Source organism: Callionymus lyra, chromosome 16, assembly GCF_982586985.1.
Source record: "Callionymus lyra chromosome 16, fCalLyr1.hap1.1, whole genome shotgun sequence".
NCBI lineage: Eukaryota > Metazoa > Chordata > Actinopteri > Syngnathiformes > Callionymidae > Callionymus > Callionymus lyra.
Window position 1 is genome coordinate 17,243,205 of NC_141833.1, and position 25,801 is coordinate 17,269,005.

Consider the following 25,801-nt stretch of genomic DNA (forward strand, 5'->3'; position numbering starts at 1 on the left):
CGGGAAAGGAGGGCTGAAGACGAAAGAGAAGATAACCCCCGCCCGAGAACAGTTAAATGATTAGATTACAAGAAAACAATTTAGGATGTCTCTCTGCGGGTGATCGTGACACAGGGAACTTGAAAGAACTATTTGGTCGGAAAGAGACGACCCCCTGAGCGGGAAATTTGCCTTAAATATAGCGACGTTTCTACAGCTCGGGGCCAGTCAGCCCGGGGCTATTGATCTATACAGTCGCCGGGAGATCATGTGTCCGGTCGATCGTAAATGAAAGCCTGTATTTTGTTTGACTTGAATCGGCAAATATACGACCCGTTACGCACTCTGGATTGTTCATCTTTCACGACGCAAAGTATAAGACCCGGGACAGAAGCAACGTCGTGTTGGAGCGACGGAACCGACTCAGTGTTTTTATCCTTTTAATAACCACACCCACTCTCTTGTGATTGGTCAAACATCGAGGTTTACCATGCAGCGTCATCAATCCCAGAAGTCTTCACCTGCAAGGGATTGGGGTATTCAGATGGGGAAGAACTTTATAAAGTAATAACTTGGTCATGATGACTCACTGCATCTTGGAGAGGAGGACTTCAACATTTGAGTGATAGTTGGGTTTTCATGTTAGAGTTTGCGATGTGTGCGATTTGGAGTTTACATTTTGGGTTTATGGGATTGTTGCTTCTTCCATTGTCTTGTGTCTTTGTGTAGGTTAATGTTTGTGTACGTTCTCAGTGTGTGTGTCTACTATAGCATACATGCTGTGTGGTCCATTGCGGGCTTTTGTGTTTGCAAAGTGTTTTTGGTATTTGCCTTTTTGTGTACGTCAGAGGAAGCCTTTTTTGTAGTTCAGCTGTGTTTGTGGTAATTATGTATTGTTCGGACCTACAGATTAAAACAAAAATTAACAAACAAGATGGCGCCGACAGGACGGCGACTTTAACAGCAGCTCCGAGTGTTTTTTGGGTTTATTACTTTTTTCCGAGGTTTGCCTGTCTTTTCAAACTTTTCTTTTCATCATACTGTCTCTTTAAGACTCGCGGACAGTTTTCTATAAAAATTGGAAACTTTCAGTGAAAAAGGAAAGTTTTTCATCGCCTTTTCTGGTGCGCAACGGGCGTCCTGCGCGCGTAATGGCCATCGTCTACAGTCGGGATCAGCTGCTGGCGCTGCGTTTCTCCGCGGTGCGGCCGTAGGAGCGACCCATCATCCCCCGGGATATTATGAAGCGGAGACGGGGATGCCGCGCCGGAGTTAAACGCCGGGAGCTGAGGAGAGCTTATCGACCGGCGCTGCCGTCCGTCGTCATGGGCAACGTGAGATCTCTGCCAAACAAGATGGACGAACTCGCGGCGGCGACCAGGTTCGACCCGGAATATCGACGGTGCAGCATGCTGATGCTCACGGAGACGTGGCTGAACCAGAACCACACGGACGCGATTGCTGCGCTGGATGGATTCTGCTTATTACGCGCGGACCGGACGGAGATGAGCGGGAAGAGAAAGGGCGGAGGACTGGCAGTGTTCGCCAACGAGAAGTGGTGCCTTCCCAGGCATGTCACTTTAAAGGATCAACACTGCTGTCCTGACATTGAACTTTTGGCGCTGAGTCTGAGACCCTTCTACTTGCCACGGGAGTTTTCACATGTTGTCGCGGTGCTTGTGTACATTCCACCGTCTGCGAGCGCGGAGGCAGCATGTGACGTCATCACTGGAGTAGTGAACGGGTTACAGACTCAGAGCCCTCAGGCCCTCTTTATCATCTCCGGTGATTTTAATCACGCATCTCTTTCCTCCTGTCTGCCCAAATTCACGCAGTACGTCACTTGTGCCACCAGAGACAATAACACACTGGACCTTTTCTATGCGAACACTAAAGACGCTTATTTATCATCCCCCCTTCCTCCTTTGGGACGAGCTGACCACTGTCTGGTCCATCTCCTACCTGTTTACAAGCCACTTGTGAGCAGGCAACCAGCAGTGACTCGCTCAGTCAAGAAGTGGTCTGAAGAAGCTGAGGAAGCTCTGCAGGTCTGCTTTGAGACCACGGACTGGAGCATCTTCAGTGAGTCCCACAAGGAGGATATTGACGGACTAACTTCATGTGTCACGGACTACATAAACTTCTGTGTGGAGAGCATTGTACCAACCAGAACTGTACGATGCTTCTCCAACAACAAACCCTGGATTAATCCTGATATAAAGGCTCTCTTAAAGGAGAAGAAGAGAGTCTTTAGGTCAGGAAACAAAGAGGATCTGATGGCAGTCCAGAAGGAGCTGAGAAGAAAGATCAGGGAGGGAAAGGGGAGGTACAGGAGGAGGATGGAAGAGAGTCTGGCCAACAACAACACCAGAGATGTCTGGAGAGGTTTGAAATCCATATCCGGACATCAGACCAGGCTCTCTGTAGCAGCGGGGGATAAAAATTGGGCCGACAACTTAAACAGTTATTTTTCAAGGTTTGAGGTGTCGGCTTCCCCCCCTGCTCTTCCACCATTCTCACCTCTACACTTACCTTCTCCTCTCCCCCGAGCTTGTATTGTTTCAGCCCCCCCGCTGACTCCACAGGGGACAATGCCCCCCCACCCCAGCCTGTCCCTCACACCTCTCCAGGTGAGAAATCAGCTTAGGAGAACCAAGACAACAAAGGCCCCTGGACCAGACGGCATCGGTGGCAAAGTACTCAGGACGTGCTCTGACCAGTTAAGTGAAATTGTTGGACTTCTGTTCAACATGAGCTTGACCCTGGGAAGAGTTCCACTACTGTGGAAGACGTCCTGTGTGGTACCGGTGCCGAAGACTCAGCACCCTAAGGATCCCAGCTGCTACAGACCTGTGGCCTTGACATCCCACCTTATGAAGGCTCTGGAGCGGCTGGTCCTTAGTTACCTGAGTCCTCTGGTGCGCTCCTCCATGGATCCGTTGCAGTTTGCCTACCAACCTGACATCGGCGTGGACGCCATCATCTTCCTTCTCCACCGAGCACTTTCTCACCTGGAGTCGCCTGGAAGCACTGGATAACACTGCTGCTCTTTATAAAAAAGGGCGGAGTAGAATCTACCTGCTCCGGAGGTTGAGGTCGTTTGGTGTCCGGGGGCCACTCCTGAAGTCATTCTATGACTCAGTAGTGGCCTCTGCCATCTTCAACGGTGTGGTCTGATGGGGGAGCAGCATTACAGCAAAGGATAGGGCTAAACTGGACAGCCTTATTAAGAAGGCCGGTTACGTCCTAGGGCGCCCCCTGGATCCTGTGGAGGAAGTGACTGGAGGGAGGATGCGGAGCAAGCTGGGCTCCATGAGGAGGAACTTGTCTCACCCTCTCCAGCACACACTGAGGGCATTGAGGAGCTCCATCAGTGATAGGATGCTCCATCCCCGGTGTGTGAGGGAGAGGTACCGCAGGTCTTTCCTCCCTGCTGCCATCAGACTCCACAACAAGAACACACCAAGATAACTATTTAACTGCACCTCTTGTTATTTATGTAAATATTATTGTGTATATATTATATAGCGCAGATTTATCTTTTATTCTATTTAGATTTTCTTTCTCGTTTTTATTTCTGGGTGTTTTTATTTCTCTTGCTGTTGTTAAACCGAATTTCCCCTCGCGGGACTAATAAAGGTTTTCTGATTCTGATTCTGATTCTGAAAAATATAAACCTGCTCTCCTCTGACAGATGACGTCTGCCACACCCCCATCTTCTCGTAGCTCCTCGCCTCAGAAGGTTTGCCACTCTCAGACCCAGACGGACGTGTTGAAGCCGCTCCTTGGCGGAACTCCGGGCAGTGGGGTGGCACTCAGAAAGAGAAGGCGAGTTCTGTCCAAAGATGGCCGCAGCAACATCCGTATCGAGCACGTCAGCGGCCGTGGCGCTCTGTATATGCGCGACCTCTGGACGACGTTCGTGGACATGCAGTGGCGCTATAAGTATATAATAATTTGCCGGGACCTGGTTCCTGTTTGGGGTGCTGTGGTACCTGGTGGCACTGGTGCACGGAGACCTGCTAGGTGAGAATCCTTTTTTTTTAAGAATTAAAAAATAGTTGCTTGACCTCACTGACATGTCCTAAACTCCCTGCCCTCCAGAGTTCGAGCCGCCGTCAAATCACACACCTTGTGTGATGCAGATGCAGTCACTGACCGGGGCCTTCCTCTTCTCCCTCGAGTCGCAGACCACCATAGGGTACGGGTTCCGCTGCATCACTGAGGAGTGTCCGGCGGCCATCGTCCTGCTCATCATCCAGCTGGTCCTCACCATGCTGATGGAAATCTTCATCACCGGAACCTTCCTGGCCAAGGTATAGATCACTGCAGGTCACAAAGAAACATGACGGTGACTGAGGAGAGTGGTAACGGAACATTTTATGTACAGTGAAGTTGTTTTTGTCATTATTTTGTCACTTATTTCAATGCTCCGCCTAACATTTTTGACATTTAGATAATTATTTTACTTTATTCTTCATTAACTTTCTATAAATCTTTGTTTCTCAAAACCTTCTGATCACCCAGCTTTGCACTTTCATCCGGAAGGACCAACTTGCAAAGTTCCTGGTGGAATTAACACCCTACCACTGGGTCAGACATGACTTCTCCTGCGGGAACCATACCAGTGTGGCAAAGGGGGCTTTGCAAAGGGATTCCCAGTGCATTGGGCACAGGTCCTGTATATGCTACATGCATTGTAGAAGTCAAGCAGTTGTAGAAGTCAAGCAGGAGTTTCCTTGCTTTAGCCTTGCATTGATAATGACCTAGAGGTGATGTGAGATTCAATCAGACCCTGAAGTACGGGATCAGAGCACACCTAGCTGACAGCCTGTCATTCATAGCAGCACTGAAGAGCATGCTGCTCCATAAAAGGGCGACAGCACACAGCACTACAGGTAGCTCCACTATCCTTATGATGCTGGAACATGAACTGGTTGGTAAATAAACAAATCAATGACTGAACTTGACTGTGGAAGGATGTTTAGGTGGGCTTTGGGAATATTTGGATGCACATCTAATCCTATAAAAACAGGAATATTCTTGGTTAAACCAGTTATTCAACCTGCTATTGTCCAGGTTTCTCGACCAAAAAAGCGCGGCGAGACAGTGAAGTTCAGCCAGCACGCCGTGGTGTCCACACATGAAGGGAGACCCTGTCTGATGATCCGAGTGGCTAACATGCGCAAGAGTCTCCTCATTGGTTGTCAGGTGATTTCTCGATAAGTTTGTCAATCAAGGATCATTTCTTGAGCAGCCTTTAAGAGTTCTCTGATTCCTCTTAGGTCACTGGGAAGTTGCTCCAATCCTCTCTGACCAAGGAAGGGGAGACAGTTCGCCTTGACCAGAGAAACGTGCCTTTCCAGGTGGACACGTCGAGTGATAGTCCCTTCCTTATCCTCCCCCTCACGTTCTACCATGTCATCGACGACAACAGCCCTCTGAGGGCCTGGGCCGCAAAGGGTGAGTTTAGACTGAGGATTGACAGTATCACCCATTGGTTCCACCAAAAATTCTTACAGAAATTACCCTGAAGATTCTTTGGGTCTGTGTCTGATTGCAACAGATGTGCCATGCTGTTTTTTTGTTGAACCTTGGTTTTGGCAACCATAAGGGCCTTCTATCTATGTATTTCTGTACCAAAACCGGGACCCTTCTTTTTCCGAAAGATTCAAACCTAAATGGTCCCTGCAGTTCCTTAAAAAAAGTCCCATGCCCCTTTACCACTACTAATGGCTGTTACAGTCTCCTGTGCCGACCATCCTGGTCCAGTTTCTACTGAGTTGTACCGTATCGTCCTGTACATGTAGAACATTAAATAGCAAGGACATGGACAACTGATAAGCTCTCTCTGGGCAGTAGTTGGGGCATCTCAAGAGTGAGTCGACTGCTTAATAGCAGCGCATCAGGGTTAAGGGTTCGGCTTCACTTTCTACTGTACGGCCGAAATGTCCTGCTCGATGGAAAGCCTGGACAGGAACCACAATCAGATCAGTGTGAGGGAAAGTTTGTAGTGCCTGGATTTGGACTGTAGCATTACAACTAGTTTCAAAGAAGGAATGCAACGATGGTGAGCTTTCAGAAATGTTGTGTGTCTTTGCAGTTTGCACTGGATGTTGTGAGTTATGGATTCAAAATGTGCTGGAGGTTGATTTCTAGTAGCTTAATGACATAACATTTAAAAAATGAGGTACCTGATTTGCATAAGAAAAGGAAGTGAAATAAATATAACCCCATACAAGGTCCCTTTCAAGTGGAGCAGCAGATTAAAACTTGAAAAGAGTGACAACAAAGTACTACAAAGACAAGGCATGGCTGGAACTTCAGGAAAACGTAACGAAAAAAAGTCCTCAAAACAAAAGCAAACAACAAACCTTTAGCTTGTAAAACGTTTTCTTTTAATTCCCCAATTGCATCAACTGTCGGGACATGTCGAAATTTTTTCATGAGTCAGTGAGGTTGTGTATCCAGGAGCTGCTGCAAAGAGAAGCGTTGAAATGTTCCTGGTGGGACAGGGATCCCACTGAAGGAGACTTTGATGCTTATGGAGGTGGGACTGGGGGCCGTTTGGGAGATTGCTGCTTTTTTTTAGAAATGGACTAACGGAAAAAGAATGAGCAGATGTTTCCTTTGAAAAAAACTCACTTACTGTTTCTTGTTCAGTGCAAACATGTCTCTGGTTATGTTCGTTCTGTGTGTGATTACAGCCGTTCAAGGTAAATACTTTTCACTTTTCTAAAGCTACAAACCAGTTACCAGAGACTTACTTTTGTTAAGCAGTAGCTGTACTTTGAAATAACAGAAATAAATGTTGTGAAAAATTTAATCTGGTCTCAATTGTTGAAGTTGTTAAAACGGTTTGTAGGTTTAACAGGTTCAAGGAAACATTCAATTTTCCTGATAATCCTCTAAAATAAACATTTAAGACTCATTGTTGTTGACAACTTAGAGAGAAGAATGAATGAGGAAAAACTTGCTGAAATACTGCTTTAAGGAAAGGAAGTATTAATGATAAACGACAAAGTGTATGTTTTCAATCAAACTGAAGAATATTTAAACCCTAATAAGTTTCATCTTTATTTATTTTTCATAGATTTGCTGTCGTTTATTATGTTTACTTTATCCTTCAGAAATCGCCTGATCATAGGAGACATGATGTTATACTTACACTAGCTTCCTCAATTTGCACCAGTTTTTCTCTCTGAAGTCACTTTTTTATACTTTTGCTATTTAAATGATCCCCTTCAAAATGTTTTTGAAAACCATATCTAAATCTTTTTTTACTCTGAAAGAAAAGTTACATTTACTGAAACAGATAAAAAACATTAAAACTTTTCCTGAAAGTATTGAAACAATTTGAAACAAACTTACAAGTGATGGAGTATGAGGGGCAACAGAAGATGGTCAATGTTGATTACAAGGCTCCCCTCTAGTGGCTTTTTTTGTGAATTACAAGGAGATGTACAAGTCTCTGTCTGTAACCCCATACAATGTCCCTTTCAAGTGTGCAAACATGTCTCTGGTTATGTTCGCTCTGTGTGTGATTACAGCCGTTCAAGGTAAATACTTTTCACTTTTCTAAAGCTACAAACCAGTTTATAAATTATTTTCTTTTTTTAATTTAATTATCAGATAGTTTTACTCCGGAACAAAACCGTCAAAAAAAAAACTGTCAAGTTTACTTTCATCGCGATTTGCTCATTGACCAAACGGGTCTAATTACAAGTCAGAGGAGGAGACCAGAGGAAGCCTGTGGACACCAGAGGGACGAGGTGGTGGATCCATGACTAGGATGAAGAACATGACACAAATGTTTCATCACATGTCGTCAACGTAACTAGAAATAATCGTGACTCTTGTGTTTTGTAGGTTCTGATCCTGAGACTGTGTTTGTGAAGAGAGGAGATGATCTACGTCTGGCTGGTCCTCAAACTTTGAATCTGTCAGAGTTTAAAGATTTTTTCGTGAAACACGAGAACGTTTCAATTATAAAATGTGATCATAACTTAACCTGTAAGACTCGTCCAAAGTACGAAGGCAGAGCTGAGTTTTTAAAAGAAAATAATTCTTTGTTGCTGAAGAATGTGATGTTTCACGACAGTGGAGTCTACACAGCTGTGATACATGATGGTGAAGATCACATTAAAGTAAAATACAACGTGAACGTTCAGGGTGAGTTTTAAATTTCTTTAATTTGTATAAATGTATAAAGTATAACAAAGAATCATAACGTATGAGTAACTCGCTGAACCAGAAGACAAATCTCTCCACTGATGGTAGATTTCTACTCTCACCTGAGGCCAGCAACTCTGTAGTGACAATAAAACAAAACCACAGATGTTTCTTTGAATGTTAATAAAAAGAGTCAAGATTATTCAAGTAATTCTATCTTTCATTCCATCCATCTATTGTTCTGTCCTTCCTTCACATGAGAACAAGAGCCCTACATACCAGCATCAGAGCCAAAGACGATCTCCTGCCCAAGTTTTCAAGCATACATGTTGAAGTTAGAGCGAGAGAGACTTCAGTAGCAGCTTCTGCTGCACAACTGTGATCAAAGTCCCAATTAAAGATTTTCTCTTCCAGATCCAGTGAGTCCAGTTGAGCTGGAGGAGGTTCTTGTCTCGATCAACTCAAACACTTGTTACGTCAACGTGACTTGTGGTCCCATCAGCAGCTACTTCCACTGTAGTTCCAACACCTGCAGCCAAGATGGACAACAAAACATCTCAGCGTCCTCTCATCAAGTCTACTATGAGAACAGCAGCATCATCTGTAACCATAGCAACGAGGTCAGCTGGACCAGTGCCAAGAAGGTTGTCAAAGACCTGTGTTGTGAGTGAAATCCCCATGTTAAACGAAACATCTTCAAGTCCGAAGACCTCGTTGAAAACTGAAAGATGTTTATGACATATATACTGTGTATATATATATATATATATATATATATATATATATATATATATTCATATAAATCATTATTTTTGTATTCACAGACTCTCAGCCTCCATCTCCAACTCCTTATTGGGTTTTGTTCTTGGTCATATTTCTGGTGGTAGTAGTTGTAATTGTTGGAGTTTTCAAGTACAAAAATCGAAGTGAGTCGCCTCATGTTGTCTCTTAAGCAAAAGTTTGCGTGCGTTTGACCAAGAGCTCTAAGCTATTGTTTTTTTTATGTCTTCAGAGAAAAAAATGTCTTCAAATGAAATCGGCTCTTCAAGACCTGAAGGGGCTGAAATAGACGCAGAATATGAAGAACCGCAGGTAAGTGTTGTTTCTTTATCACTGGATTAGCTCATAGTGAACGTTTGATGGACTGACCAAGATAGACTTGGATCATGAGCCTGAAAAAACAGAGATTGATTTAAAATATAAGTAAAGTAAACTGAAAGAGACCTGAAGTTGGGCCCTGAGGAACACCAGGATTTTAACAGAGATGTATTCATTTCACAGGAGCCGAGCCCGAGCCAAGAACCAACCAGCCGGCTTACTAGAAGATACCGCCTCTCTTCATACGATGTACGCTCAAGTGGACAAGAAAAGAAACGGGCGCAGAGACAAAGAAATGCCTCTTCAGGCTCTGTGACTGAGGCTCATGTTGTTTTTCTTCATCAGTTTAAAACACACATTACAGAATTGACCATTGCAAGTTAGCAACAGGTAAAAACAAAGTGTTGCTCTTCCGACTTTCTTCAGTGGAGAAGAAACGTTACGACCACAGAAATGATAGGATATTAATAATAATATGATATTTAAAGTAAGATAATGTATGAGTCTCAATGTTTGTGTTGAAAAAAGCTTCATCGTGTGCGTTTGAGCTCATCCAACAAAGACTTGTCGGTCACTAAAGATAAAATATTATTTTGTCATTTAATGGATCATTTGTCATTTAATGAATGTTATTTTTGTCATACACTTATTATATTAGGTCAAAGAAAATAATAGTTAATTGTGTTTGTGTACATTTATTATTGCTGCTGGTTACGTTTATGAGCAGAAAACCTGTCCAAGGTTTAAATTCACTTAATGTCACTGTTGTTATCTGTTATGATTATGCATTTTTATGTTTACTGTCTTTTGCTGCATGTGTTTGTCTAAAATGTGTATTTTTATAGGATTTAAATGAAGGTATTTTGAAAACAAATGTATACGAAAAAATGATAAAAAACACAAGCAAAATAAAAAAGATTTACAAGCATAATTATTTCATGTTAATTATGATGACTTTCATGAAACAATGAGAGCAAAAGTATTATTATTTCAATCTATCTCTGGTCACAGTAATTTACTTAAATACTAGTGATGGTCTGATGAAGCGTCATGAAGCAGTGCCATAAGTTTCATAGTCCACTAGATGGCGTCTCTGCTCTATTTTCCTTTGTTTTAAACAACTGTTCTAATGAAAAATCATTTTTAAACTGATGGCGCCACCTACTGACCTCTAAACAACATGACACTGTTTCATGAAGCTTCATCAGCTCATCGCTAATAAATATGTGGGTTCACATACTCTAAGATTCTACGCAAATGTCTACTTTCAGGTACGTAATACAACAGAAATCTGGTCTGGTTTGAAGTAAAACTCTTACTTGCAAACGTGAGAAAGAAGAACACACAGAGCTTCTTTCACGTCTGTCTGAATACTCTCTGAAGCGCTGTTAGTTTGCTGTTATATCTTCTCCGCAGTTTCAAATAAGAGTTCAGGACTTTCCCATCACAGTCCAGTCAAGGCAGAGTGAAAGAGGTATTTGAGACCGAGACTCTGGTAGAATATCTAGAGTTTTTTGACCAACAGACAGGTTTCCAAGTTTGTGCTGAACTTTTAGCTGGGTCACTCTGACCTAGAATCACAAGGAGATGTATCCGCCAGAAATGACGTGAGCTTTGATAGAGCAGTGTGGATGACAAAGAAGGGGTTATGGTGACCTCTAGTGGCACTTCTAGAAGTTTTTAAACGGTACTGGAGAGAGAGAGAGCAGGTATAGTGTATGTTGGGACATTGGCAGAGGAAACATATGGGCCTATGACGCAAACAGAGCTAAGAGTCGATTGTCGAGAAGTCATGTAACTTCCTGAAGTAACGCCTGACACAGACTGTTCACTGTAATCGACGACAAGAAGATGTTATCAGGAAAGTAGATTCAACGATGTTCATGCTGAAGCTTTGTGATGATGCTGGAGCGTTGTTCAATAGACGAATGATGTCTAGAATTTGAGACCTATCTCTTCAATATAAGACAACTCATCCCATTGATAGTGTGGCATCCACGTCTCTTTAGGGCCCATCCTTCCACAACAAGACGAGACCCAGGCCTTACAAAAGTAGTACATCACTCCCTTAGTTACCCTGAATCAAAGAACACAAAAGGCTGCAGCTCTGTAGGTTGTAGGTGGGACTGTGGCCCGTTCTGAAAATTGATGCTTGTGTTAGAAATGGACTAACGGAATAAGAATGAGCTTGTAGAGGTTTCCTATAATAAACCCACTTCCTGTTTCTTGTTCAGTGCCAACATGTCTCTGGTTATGTTCGCTCTGTGTGTGATTACAGCCGTTCAAGGTAAATACTTTTCACTTTTCTAAAGCTACAAACCAGTTACCAGAGACTTACTTTTGTTAAGCAGTAGCTTAATTGTTCAATTGTTTAAGGTTTTAAAACAGTTTTTAGGTTTAACAGGTTCACGGAAACATTCAATTATCCTTATAATCCTATTAAATAAACATTTAAGACTCATTGTTGTTCACAACTTAGAGAGAAGAATGAATGAGGAAGAACTTGCTTAAATAATGCTGTAAGGAAAGGAAGTATAAAAGATTTGACAACAAAGTCTATGTTTTCAATCAAACTCTGAAACTGAAGAATATTTAAACCCTAATAAGTGAAAATACTTTTTTCCATCTTTATTTATTTTTCATAGATTTGATCTCGTTTATTATGTTTACTTTATCCTTCATAAATCGCCTGATCATAAGAGACATGATGTTATACTTACACTAGCTTCCTCAATTTGCACCAGTGTATCTCTCTGAAGTCACTTTTTTATACTTTTGCTATTTAAATGATCCCCTTCAAAATATTTTTGAAAACCTTTTTTAAATCTTTTTTTACCCTGAAAGACAAGTAATATTTACTGAAACAAATAAAAAAAAATTCCTGAAAGTATTGAAACAATTTGAAACTTATTTACAACGTGCTAAAACAAATTTACAAACTCCAATCCAAAATTACATTTTCCTGCAATAGACTGACGCACATGTACGCTGGAGTATGAGGGGCCACTCAAAGATGTTTTATTGTATTTTATTACCAGATTAAAGTCACACAGAATAGTTTATTAATAAACAAATTTCCAAATCTAAAAAAATATTTGTTGTAGGAAATAGGAAAAAAATGTCAGAGTTTATCATTTAATTATTTTTTTAAATTTAATTATCAGATAGTTTTACTCCAGAACAAAACCGTCAAACAAAAACTGTCAAGTTGACTTTCATCACGATTTTCTCATTGACCAAACGGGTCTAGTTTATATACTTCAGAACAAGGTTAATGGTTTGTACTAACAGAAGATGGTCAAAGTTGATTACAAGGCTGCCTTTTAGTGGGTGTTTTGTGAATACAAGTCTCAGTTTTTGCCGATTTTTTTCGGCTTCGATTATCTGGGAATAAACAGGCCTTGTAACTGGCAAATCAATGTAATTGCAAGACTTGTAAAAGGAGAATCTTTGTAATTGCTGATCCACATGTAAATGTAGTTTCACACTTAGAATTTTAAGTTTTACAATTATTTTTTTTTGTTTTGTAACTTGTGTTTTGTAGGCTCTGATCCTAAAACTGTGTTTGTGAAGAGAGGAGATGATCTACGTCTGGCTGGTCCTCATACTTTGTCACTGACAGAGTTTGGAGATTTTTTCTGGAAACACAACAAAATTAATATTCTAAAAATAGATACACAAAAGATTTTGATGAATCCAAAGTACGAGGGAAGAGCTGAGTTTTTAAAAGAAAATAATTCTTTGTTGCTGAAGAATGTGATGTTTGACGACAGTGGAGTCTACACTTTTGTGATAAGTGATGTTGGAAATCCCATTGAAAAGACATACAATGTGAAAGTTCAGGGTGAGTATTTTCTTCCTTTATTTTTAAATGTATAAAGTATAACAAAGAATCATAACGTATGAGTAACTCGCTGAACCAGAAGACAAATCTCTCCACTGATGGTAGATTTCTACTCTCACCTGAGGCCAGCAACTCTGTAGTGACAATAAAACAAAACCACAGATACACGTTTCTTTGAATGTTAATAAAAAGAGTCAAGATTATTCAAGTAATTCTATCTTTCATTCCATCCATCTATTGTTCTGTCCTTCCTTCACATGAGAACAAGAGCCCTACATACCAGCATCAGAGCCAAAGACGATCTCCTGCCCAAGTTTTCAAGCATACATGTTGAAGTTAGAGCGAGAGAGACTTCAGTAGCAGCTTCTGCTGCACAACTGTGATCAAAAACAACAACTCTCACACTTGTACACCTGCACTTCCTTTGCAAGTAAAGTGATTTTATGACCTATTTGAGGCGTAATTTGAATCTAGTTTTTACTGAAATATAAATAATATTGGAATTTCTGAAAGATCTGAGTCATTTTTCACTTAGTAATTAATGATGATGGAACAAAACGTAATAATGATCAGAGAGATTTGTAGCCAAATTTCTATGAACTCAACATAGGTGAGAATCTGGATTAGAATCCGACTGATTCTAAAGTGTCTTCAAATCTAGAATTGAGTATATATGTATATATATAACAAAAATGTATATCAAAGAGAATTAGCATACAAATGTAGTTTCACACTCGTAATTTTAAGTTTTACACATTTTTTTTTGTTAAGTCAATTTAAATGATATGTTTACAAATGCAAATGTTTTGTAAATAAAAAAATACAAGTTACAAATATATGAATTTTATATTTGTGGTTCACGTTCGACCATTGAATATTTGCAGATCTCCCTCTGTACAGTTATAAATATTTGTGAGATGATAATAACTCCATACAATAAACCCTTATTTTTTCATCCACATCGCTTAAAATAAAAATCACATCAGTCGCTATATCCAGCGATACTACAAAAAGTAAATCCAGTCTTACAGGTTTTGCTAAACTTTTTCTATGTCAGCAAACAACCATGTTCTTAGATAAGTTTATGTTAAGCAGTGATGGGGATCAGCACCTCTTAGTCTAGAGTTGATACAAGTCAGAGGAGGAGACCAGAGGAAGCCTGGGGACACCAGAGGGACGAGGTGGTGGATCCATGACTAGGATGAAGAACATGACACAAATGTTTCATCACATGTCGTCAACGTAACTAGAAATAATCGTGACTCTTGTGTTTTGTAGGTTCTGATCCTGAGACTGTGTTTGTGAAGAGAGGAGATGATCTACGTCTGGCTGGTCCTCAAACTTTGAAACTGACAGAGAATCAAGATTTTTTCTGGAAACACAACCAAATGAATATTCTAAGAAAAGATACACAAGAGATCGTGATATATCCAAAGTACAAGGGAAGAGCTGAGTTTTTAAAAGAAAATAATTCTTTGTTGCTGAAGAATGTGATGTTTCACGACAGTGGAGTCTACACAGCTGTGATAAATGATGGTGAAGATCGCATTGAAAAAAAATACAACGTGAAAGTTCAGGGTGAGTATTTACTTCCTTTATTTTTAAATGTATAAAGTATAACAAAGAATCATAACGTATGAGTAACTCGCTGAACCAGAAGACAAATCTCTCCACTGATGGTAGATTTCTACTCTCACCTGAGGCCAGCAACTCTGTAGTAACAATAAAACAAAACCACAGACACATGTTTCTTTGAATGTTAATAAAAAGAGTCAAGATTATTCAAGTAATTCTATCTTTCGTTGCATTCATCTATTGTTCTGTCCTTCCTTCACATGAGAACAAGAGCCCTACATACCAGCATCAGAGCCAAAGACGATCTCCTGCCCAAGTTTTCAAGCATACATGTTGAAGTTAGAGCGAGAGAGACTTCAGTAGCAGCTTCTGCTGCACAACTGTGATCAAAAACAACAACTCACACACTTGTACACCTGCACTTCCTTTGCAAGTAAAGTGATTTTATGACCTATTTGAGGCTAAAATTGAATCTAGTTTTTACTGAAATATAAATAATATTAGAATTTTTGAACAATCTGATTAATTTTTCACTTAGTAATTAAGGATGATGGAACAAAACGTAATAATGATCAGAGAGATTTGCAGCCAAATTTCTATGAATACAACATATGTGAGAATCTTGATTAGAATCCGACTGATTCTAAAGTGTCTTCAAATCTAGTATTGAGTATATATGTATATATAACAAAAATGTATATCAAAGTGAATTAGCATACAGTTATAATTTATGGCGTCAATACCAAAATCTCTCTGTTCCTCACAACCCAACATTGAAACATTAGAGAAGTATTAACACTTAAACATGATAACTTGAAGGGATGTTCTCCATGTAAACACTGTTAATGTGGAGTCGACGTGGTTTATTTCAGATCCAGTGTCTCCAGTCCTGCTCCAGGTGGACTCGGTCTCAGACCTCAGAAAGTCTTGCAGCCTCACTGTGAGCTGCCAAAACATCAGCAGCTCCATCAGGTGTGTAGCTCATACCTGCAGTCAGGATGGTGGGGAGAAGAAGGTCCAGTCATCTCTCCACATCTACCTGCTGAACACCTCCATCGTCTGTAACCATAGCAACCAGGTCAGCTGGAGCACGCACCAGAAGGAGATCCTGGATTTCTGCAGTCTGACTGCTGGTGAGATGTGTGACGAAGATCTACGTCCTTCTGATGGTTTCACAATGATCTGGTTCTTCCTCCCAACAACAACCTCACCATCTTCATCTCTGACTTCCTCTATAAAGTCTTTGTTTCTTCACAGGTGCTACAGTCACATGGATCGGCGTTTTGTTGTGGAGCCAAATTGTCTTCGTGCTTATTGGCGTTTTCTTGGTGCTGGGAGTCTCCTGCAGACGTAAGTGTCCCCAACGACAAACACACACACACACATACACACACACACACACACACACACACACTCACTAATCCATGTCTGGTGTAGATGAATAAAGGCGGACCTAAACTTGAGCCCTGAGGAACACCTGCAGCTCAAATGAGCTCATGATTGTCATCTTTTAAACACTCATTGACTTGTACTTCTTTTCTAGGACACAAAAGTCATGATGACTACACACCTGAGCAGACACACACACTCCCCTCGACAGAGTACGAACTGGACAATTGAACTGACTGTCATCGTCATGGAGATTAATTCTAAATTCAGTGACATAGTCTGAAACTTCTGAACTTGTATTTTAAGCTCAATAGTATTTTAATGACAAACAATGGATGTTGTTAGTTTGAGTTGTGTGTTGCTTCTTTCAGCTTGATTGGACATTTGTCAAACATGTGTTAAACAATCAATTACATTTAAAAAAAACTTTGATTAATTATTGAAGAGATCTTTTTGGTTTTCCTCTCTTTATTTTGGTCAGACACGTTTCGCCGCCATCACAACATCCTCAGTCATGAGAAATAAAAAATGATTCAAGAATAAGAAGCATTTTTTTTATAGGATAAAACGAATACATAAATAAAAAAAAGACAAAGATTAAAAAAAGGAACCTGATGAGATATTAAGACTTTTACTGGAAACTTTACCAAAGAAAGTGTTGTGTGTATGTATATATGTTTGTGTTTTTTCTATTAAATGTATTAGTTATTGTGCATTTATTGAATGTATATTGGATTCGATGTTACAGTGGTGTGTGTTTGCAAATTTATATATTACACATTATATTTTATATATTATAGTGCACGAATGCTCCTTCCCAGTTGCAAAACAAATAGACTCAGGGACTCATTCATTCCTCAGGCTATTAAATTGTACAATGAGTTTGGGGGCAGGAGTGAAGTAAAAGTATCATGATGTTCTATTCTATGTTAATTCTTGTATCCTTTGTCTTTTTTATTTTTCTTTGATCTATGTTCTTTATCTTTAGACTTGGATTGTATCATCTTGTTATTTCTCTTTATTTCTCTTTGTTCTTGTTCTTATTTTATTTTGATTTATTTTTTATGAAAAATTGCTGTATTTGCTGTGGCTATTGGAAAAAAACTATTTCATCAATAAAGTTCTACCTTACCTTATATATTCAGCAGTACTGCCATACTTGTGGGGCAGGGCTTTTGGGCAGGTATTTCTGTTTTTTCTATTGCAGGTGTTTTCACCATCAACAAAACAACACCCTCTTAGTTTCACTCTCTTTTACTGGATTAAATCTTCATCATGAAGCTCATTCTTTTCGCCCCGTGTGTCCTCATGATGGTTCAAGGTTTGTTTTGACTATTAAATACTTAGATTTGGTTTATGTTGTTGAGCACAAACTGTCAGAGCGTCAATAGTTTTCAATGGTTTTAATTTATAATTTCTGAATCAAGTAACAGGTGAGTTTAACAGCAACAAATCAATCAATTCAATTTAAACAAGGTTTTTTATCGTCCCTCTACCATTATATTTAGCTCCTGAATACTTTTTAGCTTCTCCCCTGATTCACTGCTACAATTATAGCTATAGTTGTAGCATGAGAATTAATGAAAAATAAAAAGGTGAGACAGTCAGTTTTGCATAACTTGGTGTCAAGTTATGCAAAACTGACTGTCTCACCTTTTTTAAATTTTTTTATATATAAAGCAACTTTATTTATCACTGACGTCCTGCAGGGACGTCAGTGATAAATAAAAGTCACAACTGTGATCAAAGTCACAATTAAACATTTTCTCTTCCAGATCCAGTGAGTCCAGTTGAGCTGGAGGAGGTTCTTGTCTCGATCAACTCACACACTTGTTACGTCAACGTGACTTGTGGTCCCATCAGCAGCTACTTCAACTGTAGTTCCAACATCTGCAGCCAAGATGGACAACAAAACATCTCAGCGTCCTCTCATCAAGTCTACTATGAGAACAGCAGCATCATCTGTAACCATAGCAACGAGGTCAGCTGGACCAGTGCCAAGAAGGTTGTCAAAGACCTGTGTTGTGAGTGAAATCCCCATGTTTAACGAAACATCTTCAAGTCCGAAGACCTCGTTGAAAACTCGTTGAAAACTGAAAGATGTTGAAAACTGAAAGATGTTGAAAACTGAAAGATGTTTATGACATATATATATATACATATATATTCATATAAGTCATTATTTTTGTATTCACAGACTTTCAGCCTCCATCTCCACCTCCTTATTGGCTCTTGGTCATAGTTCTGGTGGTAGTAGTTGTAATTGTTGGAGTTTTCATGTACAAAAAGTGAAGTGAGTCGCCTCATGTTGTCTCTTAAGCAAAAGTGTGCATGCGTTTGACCAAGAGCTCTAAGCTATTGTTTTTTTTATGTCTTCAGAGAAAAAAATATCTTCAGATGAAATCGGCTCTTCAAGACCTGAAGAGGCTGAAATAGACGCAGAATATGAAGAACCGCAGGTAAGTGTTGTTTCTTCAGAACCATCACTGGATTAGCTCATAGTGAACGTTTGATGGACTGACCAAGATAGACTTGGATCATGAGCCTGAAAAACCAGAGATTGATTTAAAATATAAGCAAAGTAAACTGAAAGAGACCTGAAGTTGAGCCCTGAGGAACTCCAGGATTGGATCAGAGATGTGTTCATTTCACAGGAGCCGAGCCCGAGCCAAGATCCCACGTACAGCTTGGTGGATTTCCACACCGCGCCGACACCAGCCTCACCAGAAGATGCCGCCTCTCTTCATACGATGTACGCTCAAGTGGACAAGAAAAGAAACGGGCGCAGAGACAAAGAAATGCCTCTTCAGGCTCTGTGACTGAGGCTCATGTTGTTTTTCTTCATCAGTTTAAAACACACATTACAGAATTGACCATTGCAAGTTAGCAACAGGTAAAAACAAAGTGTTGCTCTTCCGACTTTCTTCAGTGGAGAAGAAACGTTACGACCACAGAAATTATAGGATATTAATAATAATATGATATTTAAAGTAAGATAATATATGAGTCTCAATGTTTGTGTTGAAAAAAGAATGCGCCTGAACGAAGAATCCTTAGAGCTTAACCAGCGACGGGCTGGTGACGACCAGCTAGCCCAGTATCCCGACTCTCTTGATGCGTCAAGTGACGAGATGGTTTAATGCAAAAGTTCAACATTAGCCCTGTTTGTTTGAAGTTCACATAGAAGCTCAGAAATGTAGTCTTACGCTGCATATGTGAGTTCATCGAACAAGGGAATGTGTCAAGCTGTGCACTACAATCCTGCACTGACCAGCAGGCAGTGGTTTACGTCTTCAAACTGTCGCTGCCCACGTTTACTGTCTGCCTCAAGTTCTCTAACATCGTTGAGTCTGTGCTAAAGAAATCAACCTCAACGGTTACCATCACACAGACGGATTACAACTCTATTAATGATTTGTTACAACTTTATGGTTGAATGAAGATGTATTACAACACTTTATTTACATTATCACAATGTTTTTTAGTACTTATAAGTATTATTTATGTATGTATTTAATTTATTTCAATCTCAACTTTGTGACATTACATTTACACATGAGCAACACATATTATTACTGAACTAATGTAAGACTGTGAAGATGAAATGATGATCTATGTATTTGCCCCTGACCAATGTAAGTGCACAGACTTACATTGGTCAGGGGCATTTTGAAGTTTTTCTGAGAATCTCAGTTTTTTTTGTTTTGCCTGCCTTTATGCTGGATTTTTTAAATCATTTTTTGTAACTTATTTCCCTCTGCTCGGATTCTCTTTGTTAATAAATGTTACCTCTGCTTTTGGGTCAACTGAACTGGCACACTGAGACTATCTTGGACTTTGGATCCAACAGTTACAGGTATTTGGATGTTTTTAACAACTGCGCTCCAGTCGCTACATTAAAATTACAACAAACATTTTTGCCCGGAACTCTGAAAGAGAACAGATTACTCTAAAAATAATACCGAGCTTTAGTCGACATGAGGGTGAGTAGAACATGAGTGAATTTTGGGTGAACTATCACTTTAACACCCTGGACGTTTGAAGGATTTTATCAACTATCCCCTGAAAAGGCGGAACATCCTACATTTTAAGTTACAAAGAGAAGCTCAGAGTGTTTAGTGTTCACTTTCAGATTAAACAACAATCGTTGTCTTGTTTGTGAGCGTCACAACTTCAACATGGATGATGTCCAGGTCTGGTCCACCTCCCAAGTTCAAGATCTTGAGACAGAAGGGAAGTTCCATGGAGGCAACTCGGTTTCTGACACCAGAGTCCAGGGCTTAGTCTGGACCAGTTACAAACTCACTTGGTGTCACTTCTGGTAAGTTTCAAAGAAGGTTTTGAGGAGGCACTTCCTTTTTCGCTCACAGCCATGTCTCAGAAGGTTCTCTTCACTCTCTGTTGGTTTCAGGCACTTATGGGAGGTAAAAACTTTATATTTACTCTCTTCTTTTGTTCTCCGTTGATTTTACTTAGACAATATTCAGGTTGTTTTTGTTGTATTTGCTTTTTTACTTTGTTTATTAAAGAAAGAGGGGAAATAATTTGACGCGATAGGAAAAGGTAAAACTTACATTTTTCTCAATAATCACAATAAGTCTGGAGCAATCCAACCGAACTTACTCTGAGTCCTTGAAACGACCCTGGCCTCAGGTATTTATGCTGTAGGTGTTCATCAGGTGTGGTTTAGTTAAAAATAAAAAACCCTCTTAGTTTCACTTTCTTTTACCGGCTGAATCTTGATCATGAAGCTCATTCTTTTCGCCCTGTGTGTCCTCATGATGGTTCAAGGTATGTTTTGACTAGTAAATACTTAGATTCAGTTTATGTTGTTGAGCACGAACTGTCAGAGCGTCGACAGTTTTCAATGGTTTTAATTTATAATTTCTGAATCAAGTAACCAGTGAGTTTAACAGCAACAAATCAATCAATTCAACTTAAACAAGTTTTTTTTATCGTTCCTCTACTATTATATTTAGCTCCTAAATACTTTTAATCATCTCCCCTGATTTAGCTAGCATATAGCAACGACACGTGTGTTGCCGGTGTAGCTACGTCACTTCCTACGTGATGACGTAACAAGCTGCATATGCGAACGTCTCTTTAAAATATTTTTTATGGGTTAAAGAAACGTCAACAGAAAGTTTGCATGATACTTTTACCACACATAAAACATTTATATTGACAAAAAGAAGATCTTCTTCGACCTAATCACATTCCGTACTTTCATTTCCTGGTCTGACGATCATGTGACTTTGACACCAATCGCTACATGTGACGAAGGCCCTGTCAATGGGATCGTGGATCATTCGCGTTTCAAATCGAGAATTCTAGAGCAGCCTCGCACTAAACGTGGGACCATTTTGATCTTGTATCTGAAAATTAGGCATTTGCTGTAATTTCCTTGTCCATTCGTCCGTTACTCTCTATGTTTCCACTTCTATTTTAATTCAAACTCATTTTAAAGTGAATCTTAGTTTACTATTTATATTGTTTTCTTCAGGCTAAATGTCAAATTTATTCGACATAATTGTCTTATTTTAATAAATCAACCTCCTCAAACCGGGGCATATTTTCTATGATTTCAGGAGAAATGATGTAAAAAAGAGAAATCAACTTAAGTTCACTTTATATTCCAAGAAAGAATCGTAAAGTGCTACAGAAGCAAGGAGTTTAAGAAACAACAGCAACAATCACAGTTCAGATTTATTTAAATATAACAATTCTGGATTTTGAGAATTATATATGTGTAACAAGTTGGCGTGAGGGGAAAGGAGGTTTGGGGCACAGGTGCGGACCCAGGGGTCTCTTAAAGTTATCCCCGGAGGGATAACCACAAAATCGCACAAGCGACTCCAGGGGAGGGGGAGAAAACAAAAAGCACAAGGCTACCTTTTAATAACCAAAACGTAAAGTGAGAACCAAACCACTGCTGCCAAGCAGCTGAACGAAAGACAAGAAACTTGAACAATATTTTTCTGTAACTCAGAGGGCACTCAGAGTGAACCTCTCACCATCGCATAGAGCAAACAATGAGCAGCACAGAGCACTGGGGTCTCAGGGCAGATATAGCCTCGTCACACCTGGGCTCAATCAGCCAATCAGTGCACACACCTGATTGCAGAGAGTGAATCAGTCACCATTCTCACGGAGGCGAAACACTCCGTTTCCTCACAATATGCTGTAACTTATTTGGTTTACATAAATTGATTTAATAAATCGAGCAAATAATCTATCCTTAACTTAACCACTTTATGTCCTCTTTTCTTGTCTGTTACTAATTCTATTTGAACAGTATGATGTAGTTACGATGTTTCTATCCGTGTGACTGGACAACAATATTTGTTTCAAGATGATTCTCTGATTATTGTCTTATTTCCTGAAAATCCAGTATTTTACCTTTTTTTGTCATGACTTGGAATCGCCAATGTTTTCAATAGTAGTACCTTTTTGTTCTTACTGTCAACTTCTTTTGACCATTTTGAACCACATGAACGTCTGATGAAGCTCCTAAACGAGCCACTAGTTTTGATCAAAGCCTGCTAATTTCTTATTATTGTTATTTTAGTTCAAAACAGAGTTAAAAGAATGAAATTGATAATTTTGTATAAAGCAACTTTATTTTCCACCACTGACATCCTGCAGGGTTATTTCTTAAACGTAGTTAATCTACAATATACTCATTCTAATCTGGATTACTGTCCTCACACCTGAAATAGGACTGAGATTGATTTTTTAAATTATTTAATTAAAGTTTCAACACAGTTGTAGTAAATCAAGCGTAATCCTGCAAACAAGTCCCGAAGGTCTATGATTGAAGCTAATATGTTTTGAAATCTGTTGTCACGTGTCGTCTTGTGAGTCCGTGTCCGGGTTTTTTGTATTTGTTTGTCTGTGTTCCTTCCTCCTCTCCTTCCTTGTCACCTTGCTCATACCCTTCCTCTTTCCCTTGCTTGTCTTCTTCCTCATCGCCTTCCTTGTCTCCTTTCTCGCCTCCATCCTCGCCTCCTTCCTCCTCCCCTTCCTCATCTGCTTCCTCGTCCCCTTGCTTGTCTCCTTTCTCGCCTCCTTCCTCCTCCCCTTCCTCATCTGCTTCCTCTTCCCCTTCCTTGTCTCCTTTCTCGCCTCCATCCTCGCCTCCTTCCTCCTCCCCTTCCTCATCTGCTTCCTCGTCCCCTTGCTTGTCTCCTTTCTCGCCTCCTTCCTCCTCCCCTTCCTCATCTGCTTCCTCTTCCCCTTCCTTGTCTCCTTTCTCGCCTCCATCCTCGCCTCCTTCCTCCTCCCCTTCCTCATCTGCTTCCTCGTCCCCTTCCTTGTCTCCTTTCTTGCCTCCATCCTCGCCTCCTTCCTCCTCCCCTTCCTCATCTGCTTCCTCGTCCCCTTCCTTGTCTCCTTTCTCGCCTCCATCCTCGCCTCCTTCCTCCTCCCCTTCCTCATCTGCTTCCTCGTCCCCTTGCTTGTCTCCTTCATCGTCTCCTGTCTTTCCTAGTCTCCTTCCTCATCCCGTTCCTCGTCCTCTTCCTCCTCTCCTATCCAAAAAGTGATTTTCCGACTCATACACTTGTTACGTCAACGTGACTTGTGGTCCCATCAGCAGCTACTTCAACTGTAGTTCCAACACCTGCAGCCAAGATGGACAACAAAACATCCCAGCGTCCTCTCATCAAGTCTACTATGAGAAGAGCAGCATCATCTGTAACCATAGCAACGAGGTCAGCTGGACCAGTGACAAGAAGGTTGTCAAAGACCTGTGTTGTGAGTGAAATCCCCATGTTAAAAGAAACATCTTCAAGTCCTTGAAAACTGAAAGATGTTTATGACATATATATATATATATCCATCTCCACCTCCACCTCATTGGGTTTTGCCCGTGGTCATAGTTCTGGTGGTAGTAGTTGTAGTAGGATCAACTGTTGGAGTTCTCATGTACAAAAAGTGAAGTGAGTCGCCTCATGTTGTCTCTGAAGCAAAAGTGTGCGTGCGTTTGACCAAGAGCTCTAAGCAATTGTTTTCTTTATGTCTTCAGTGAAAAAAATATCTTCAGATGAAATCGGCTCTTCAAGACCTGAAGGGGCTGAAATAGACGCAGAATATGAAGAACCTCAGGTAAGTGTTGTTTCTTTATCACTGGATTAGCTCATCGTGAACGCTTGATGGACTGACCAAGATAGACTTGGATCATGAGCCTGAAAAAACAGAGATTGATTTAAAATATAAGCAAAGTAAACTGAAAGAGACCTGAAGTTGAGCCCTGAGGAACACCAGGATTTTAACAGAGATGTGTTCATTTCACAGGAGCCGAGCCCGAGCCAAGATCCCACGTACAGCTTGGTGGATTTCCACGCCGCGCCGACACCAGCCTCACCAGAAGATGCCGCCTCTCTTCATACGATGTACGCTCAAGTGGACAAGAAAAGAAACGGGCTCAGAGACAAAGAAATGCCACTTCAGGCTCTGTGACTGAGGCTCATGCTGTTTTTCTTCATCAGTTTAAAACACACATTACAGAATTGACCATTGCAAGTTAGCAACAGGTAAAAACAAAGTGTTGCTCTTCCGACTTTCTTCAGTGGAGAAGAAACGTTACACAGAAATGATAGGATATTAATAATAATATGATATTTAAAGTAAGATAATATATGAGTGTCAATGTTTGTGTTGAAAAAAGCTTCATCGTGTGCGTTTGAGCTCATCCAACAAAGACTTGTCGGTCACTAAAGATAAAATATTACAAATATAATCCGGGAAATGTGTCATTTAATGAATGTTATTTTTGTCATGCACTTATTATATTAGGTCAAAGAAAATAATAGTTAATTGTGTTTGTGTAAATTTATTATGGCAGCTGGTTACGTTTATGAGCAGAAAACCTGTCCAAGGTTTAAATTCACTTAATGTCACTGTTATTATCTCTTATGATTATGTGTTTTTATGTTTACTGTCTTTTGATGCATGTGTTCGTCTAAAACTTCTATTTTTATAGGATTTAAATGAAGGTATTTTGAATACAAATGTACACGAGAAAATAATAAAAAACCAAAGAAAAAAAAAAGAAGATTTACAAGCATAATTATTTCATGTTAATTATGATGACTTTTGTGAAACAATGAGAGCAAAAGTATTATTTATTTCAATCTATCTCTGGTCACAGTAGTTTACTTAAATACTAGTGCTGGTCTGATGAAGCTTCATGAAGCAGTGCCATTAGTTTCATAGTCCACTAGATGGCGTCTCTGCTCTATTTTCCTTTGTTTTAAACAACTGTTCTAATGAAAAATCATTTTTAAACTGATGGCGCCACCTACTGACCTCTAAACAACATGACACTGTTTCATGAAGCTTCATCAGCTCATCACTAATAAATACGTGGGTTCACATACTCTACTAAGATTCTACACAAATGTCTACTTTCAGGTACGTAATACAACAGAAATCTGGTCTGGTTTGAAGTAAAACTCTTACTTGCAAACGTGAGAAAGAAGAACACACAGAGCTTCTTTCACGTCTGTCTGAATACTCTCTGAAGCGCTGTTAGTTTGCTGTTATATCTTCTCCGCAGATTCAAATAAGAGTTCAGGACTTTCCCATCACAGACCAGTCAAGGCAGAGTGAAAGAGGGATTTGAGACCGAGACTCTGGTAGAATATCTAGAGTTATTTGACCAAAAGACAGGTTTCCAAGTTTGTGCTGAACTTTTAGCTGGGTCACTCTGACCTAGAATCACAAGGAGATGTATCCGCCAGA

The 25,801-nt window shown here is 40.1% G+C and overlaps 1 protein-coding gene and 1 pseudogene across 5 annotated transcripts; both read left to right on the forward strand.

Moving 5' to 3' along the window:
* Nucleotides 1-3,673: 3,673 nt before the first annotated feature.
* LOC148064000 (ATP-sensitive inward rectifier potassium channel 10-like) lies at nt 3,674-5,789 on the forward strand (annotated as a pseudogene). The gene is made up of 5 exons (XR_015713573.1): nt 3,674-4,005; nt 4,084-4,295; nt 5,059-5,190; nt 5,265-5,442; nt 5,725-5,789. The product of XR_015713573.1 is annotated as an ATP-sensitive inward rectifier potassium channel 10-like (transcript).
* Nucleotides 5,790-11,495: 5,706 nt separating this feature from the next.
* On the forward strand, nt 11,496-25,092 carry LOC148064001 (pregnancy-specific glycoprotein 22-like). Of its 4 annotated transcripts, none has more exons than XM_087810483.1 (6): nt 11,496-11,536; nt 12,794-13,093; nt 14,372-14,671; nt 17,833-18,081; nt 24,084-24,163; nt 24,353-25,092. In XM_087810483.1, the coding sequence occupies exons 1-6, from the start codon at nt 11,503-11,505 to the stop codon at nt 24,515-24,517; spliced, it is 1,128 nt and encodes a 375-aa protein (XP_087666609.1). In that variant the 5' UTR covers nt 11,496-11,502; the 3' UTR covers nt 24,518-25,092. The 4 variants fall into 4 exon arrangements, with proteins under 4 accessions (XP_087666609.1, XP_087666610.1, XP_087666612.1 ...); XM_087810484.1 differs by lacking the exons at nt 17,833-18,081; nt 24,084-24,163; nt 24,353-25,092 and adding exons at nt 15,541-15,801; nt 15,926-16,018; nt 16,212-17,193; XM_087810486.1 differs by lacking the exons at nt 24,084-24,163; nt 24,353-25,092 and adding an exon at nt 18,255-18,350.
* Nucleotides 25,093-25,801: the final 709 nt, after the last annotated feature.

Bases quoted from the DNA above. Each gene is read 5' to 3' on its own strand.
- LOC148064001 (XM_087810483.1), top strand. From the start codon at position 11,503: ATGTTCGCTCTGTGTGTGATTACAGCCGTTCAAG. The intron at 11,537-12,793 runs GTAAATACTTTT...TGTGTTTTGTAG, and splicing joins TGTGATTACAGCCGTTCAAG to GCTCTGATCCTAAAACTGTG. The intron at 14,672-17,832 runs GTGAGTATTTAC...TTTCTCTTCCAG, and splicing joins ATACAACGTGAAAGTTCAGG to ATCCAGTGAGTCCAGTTGAG.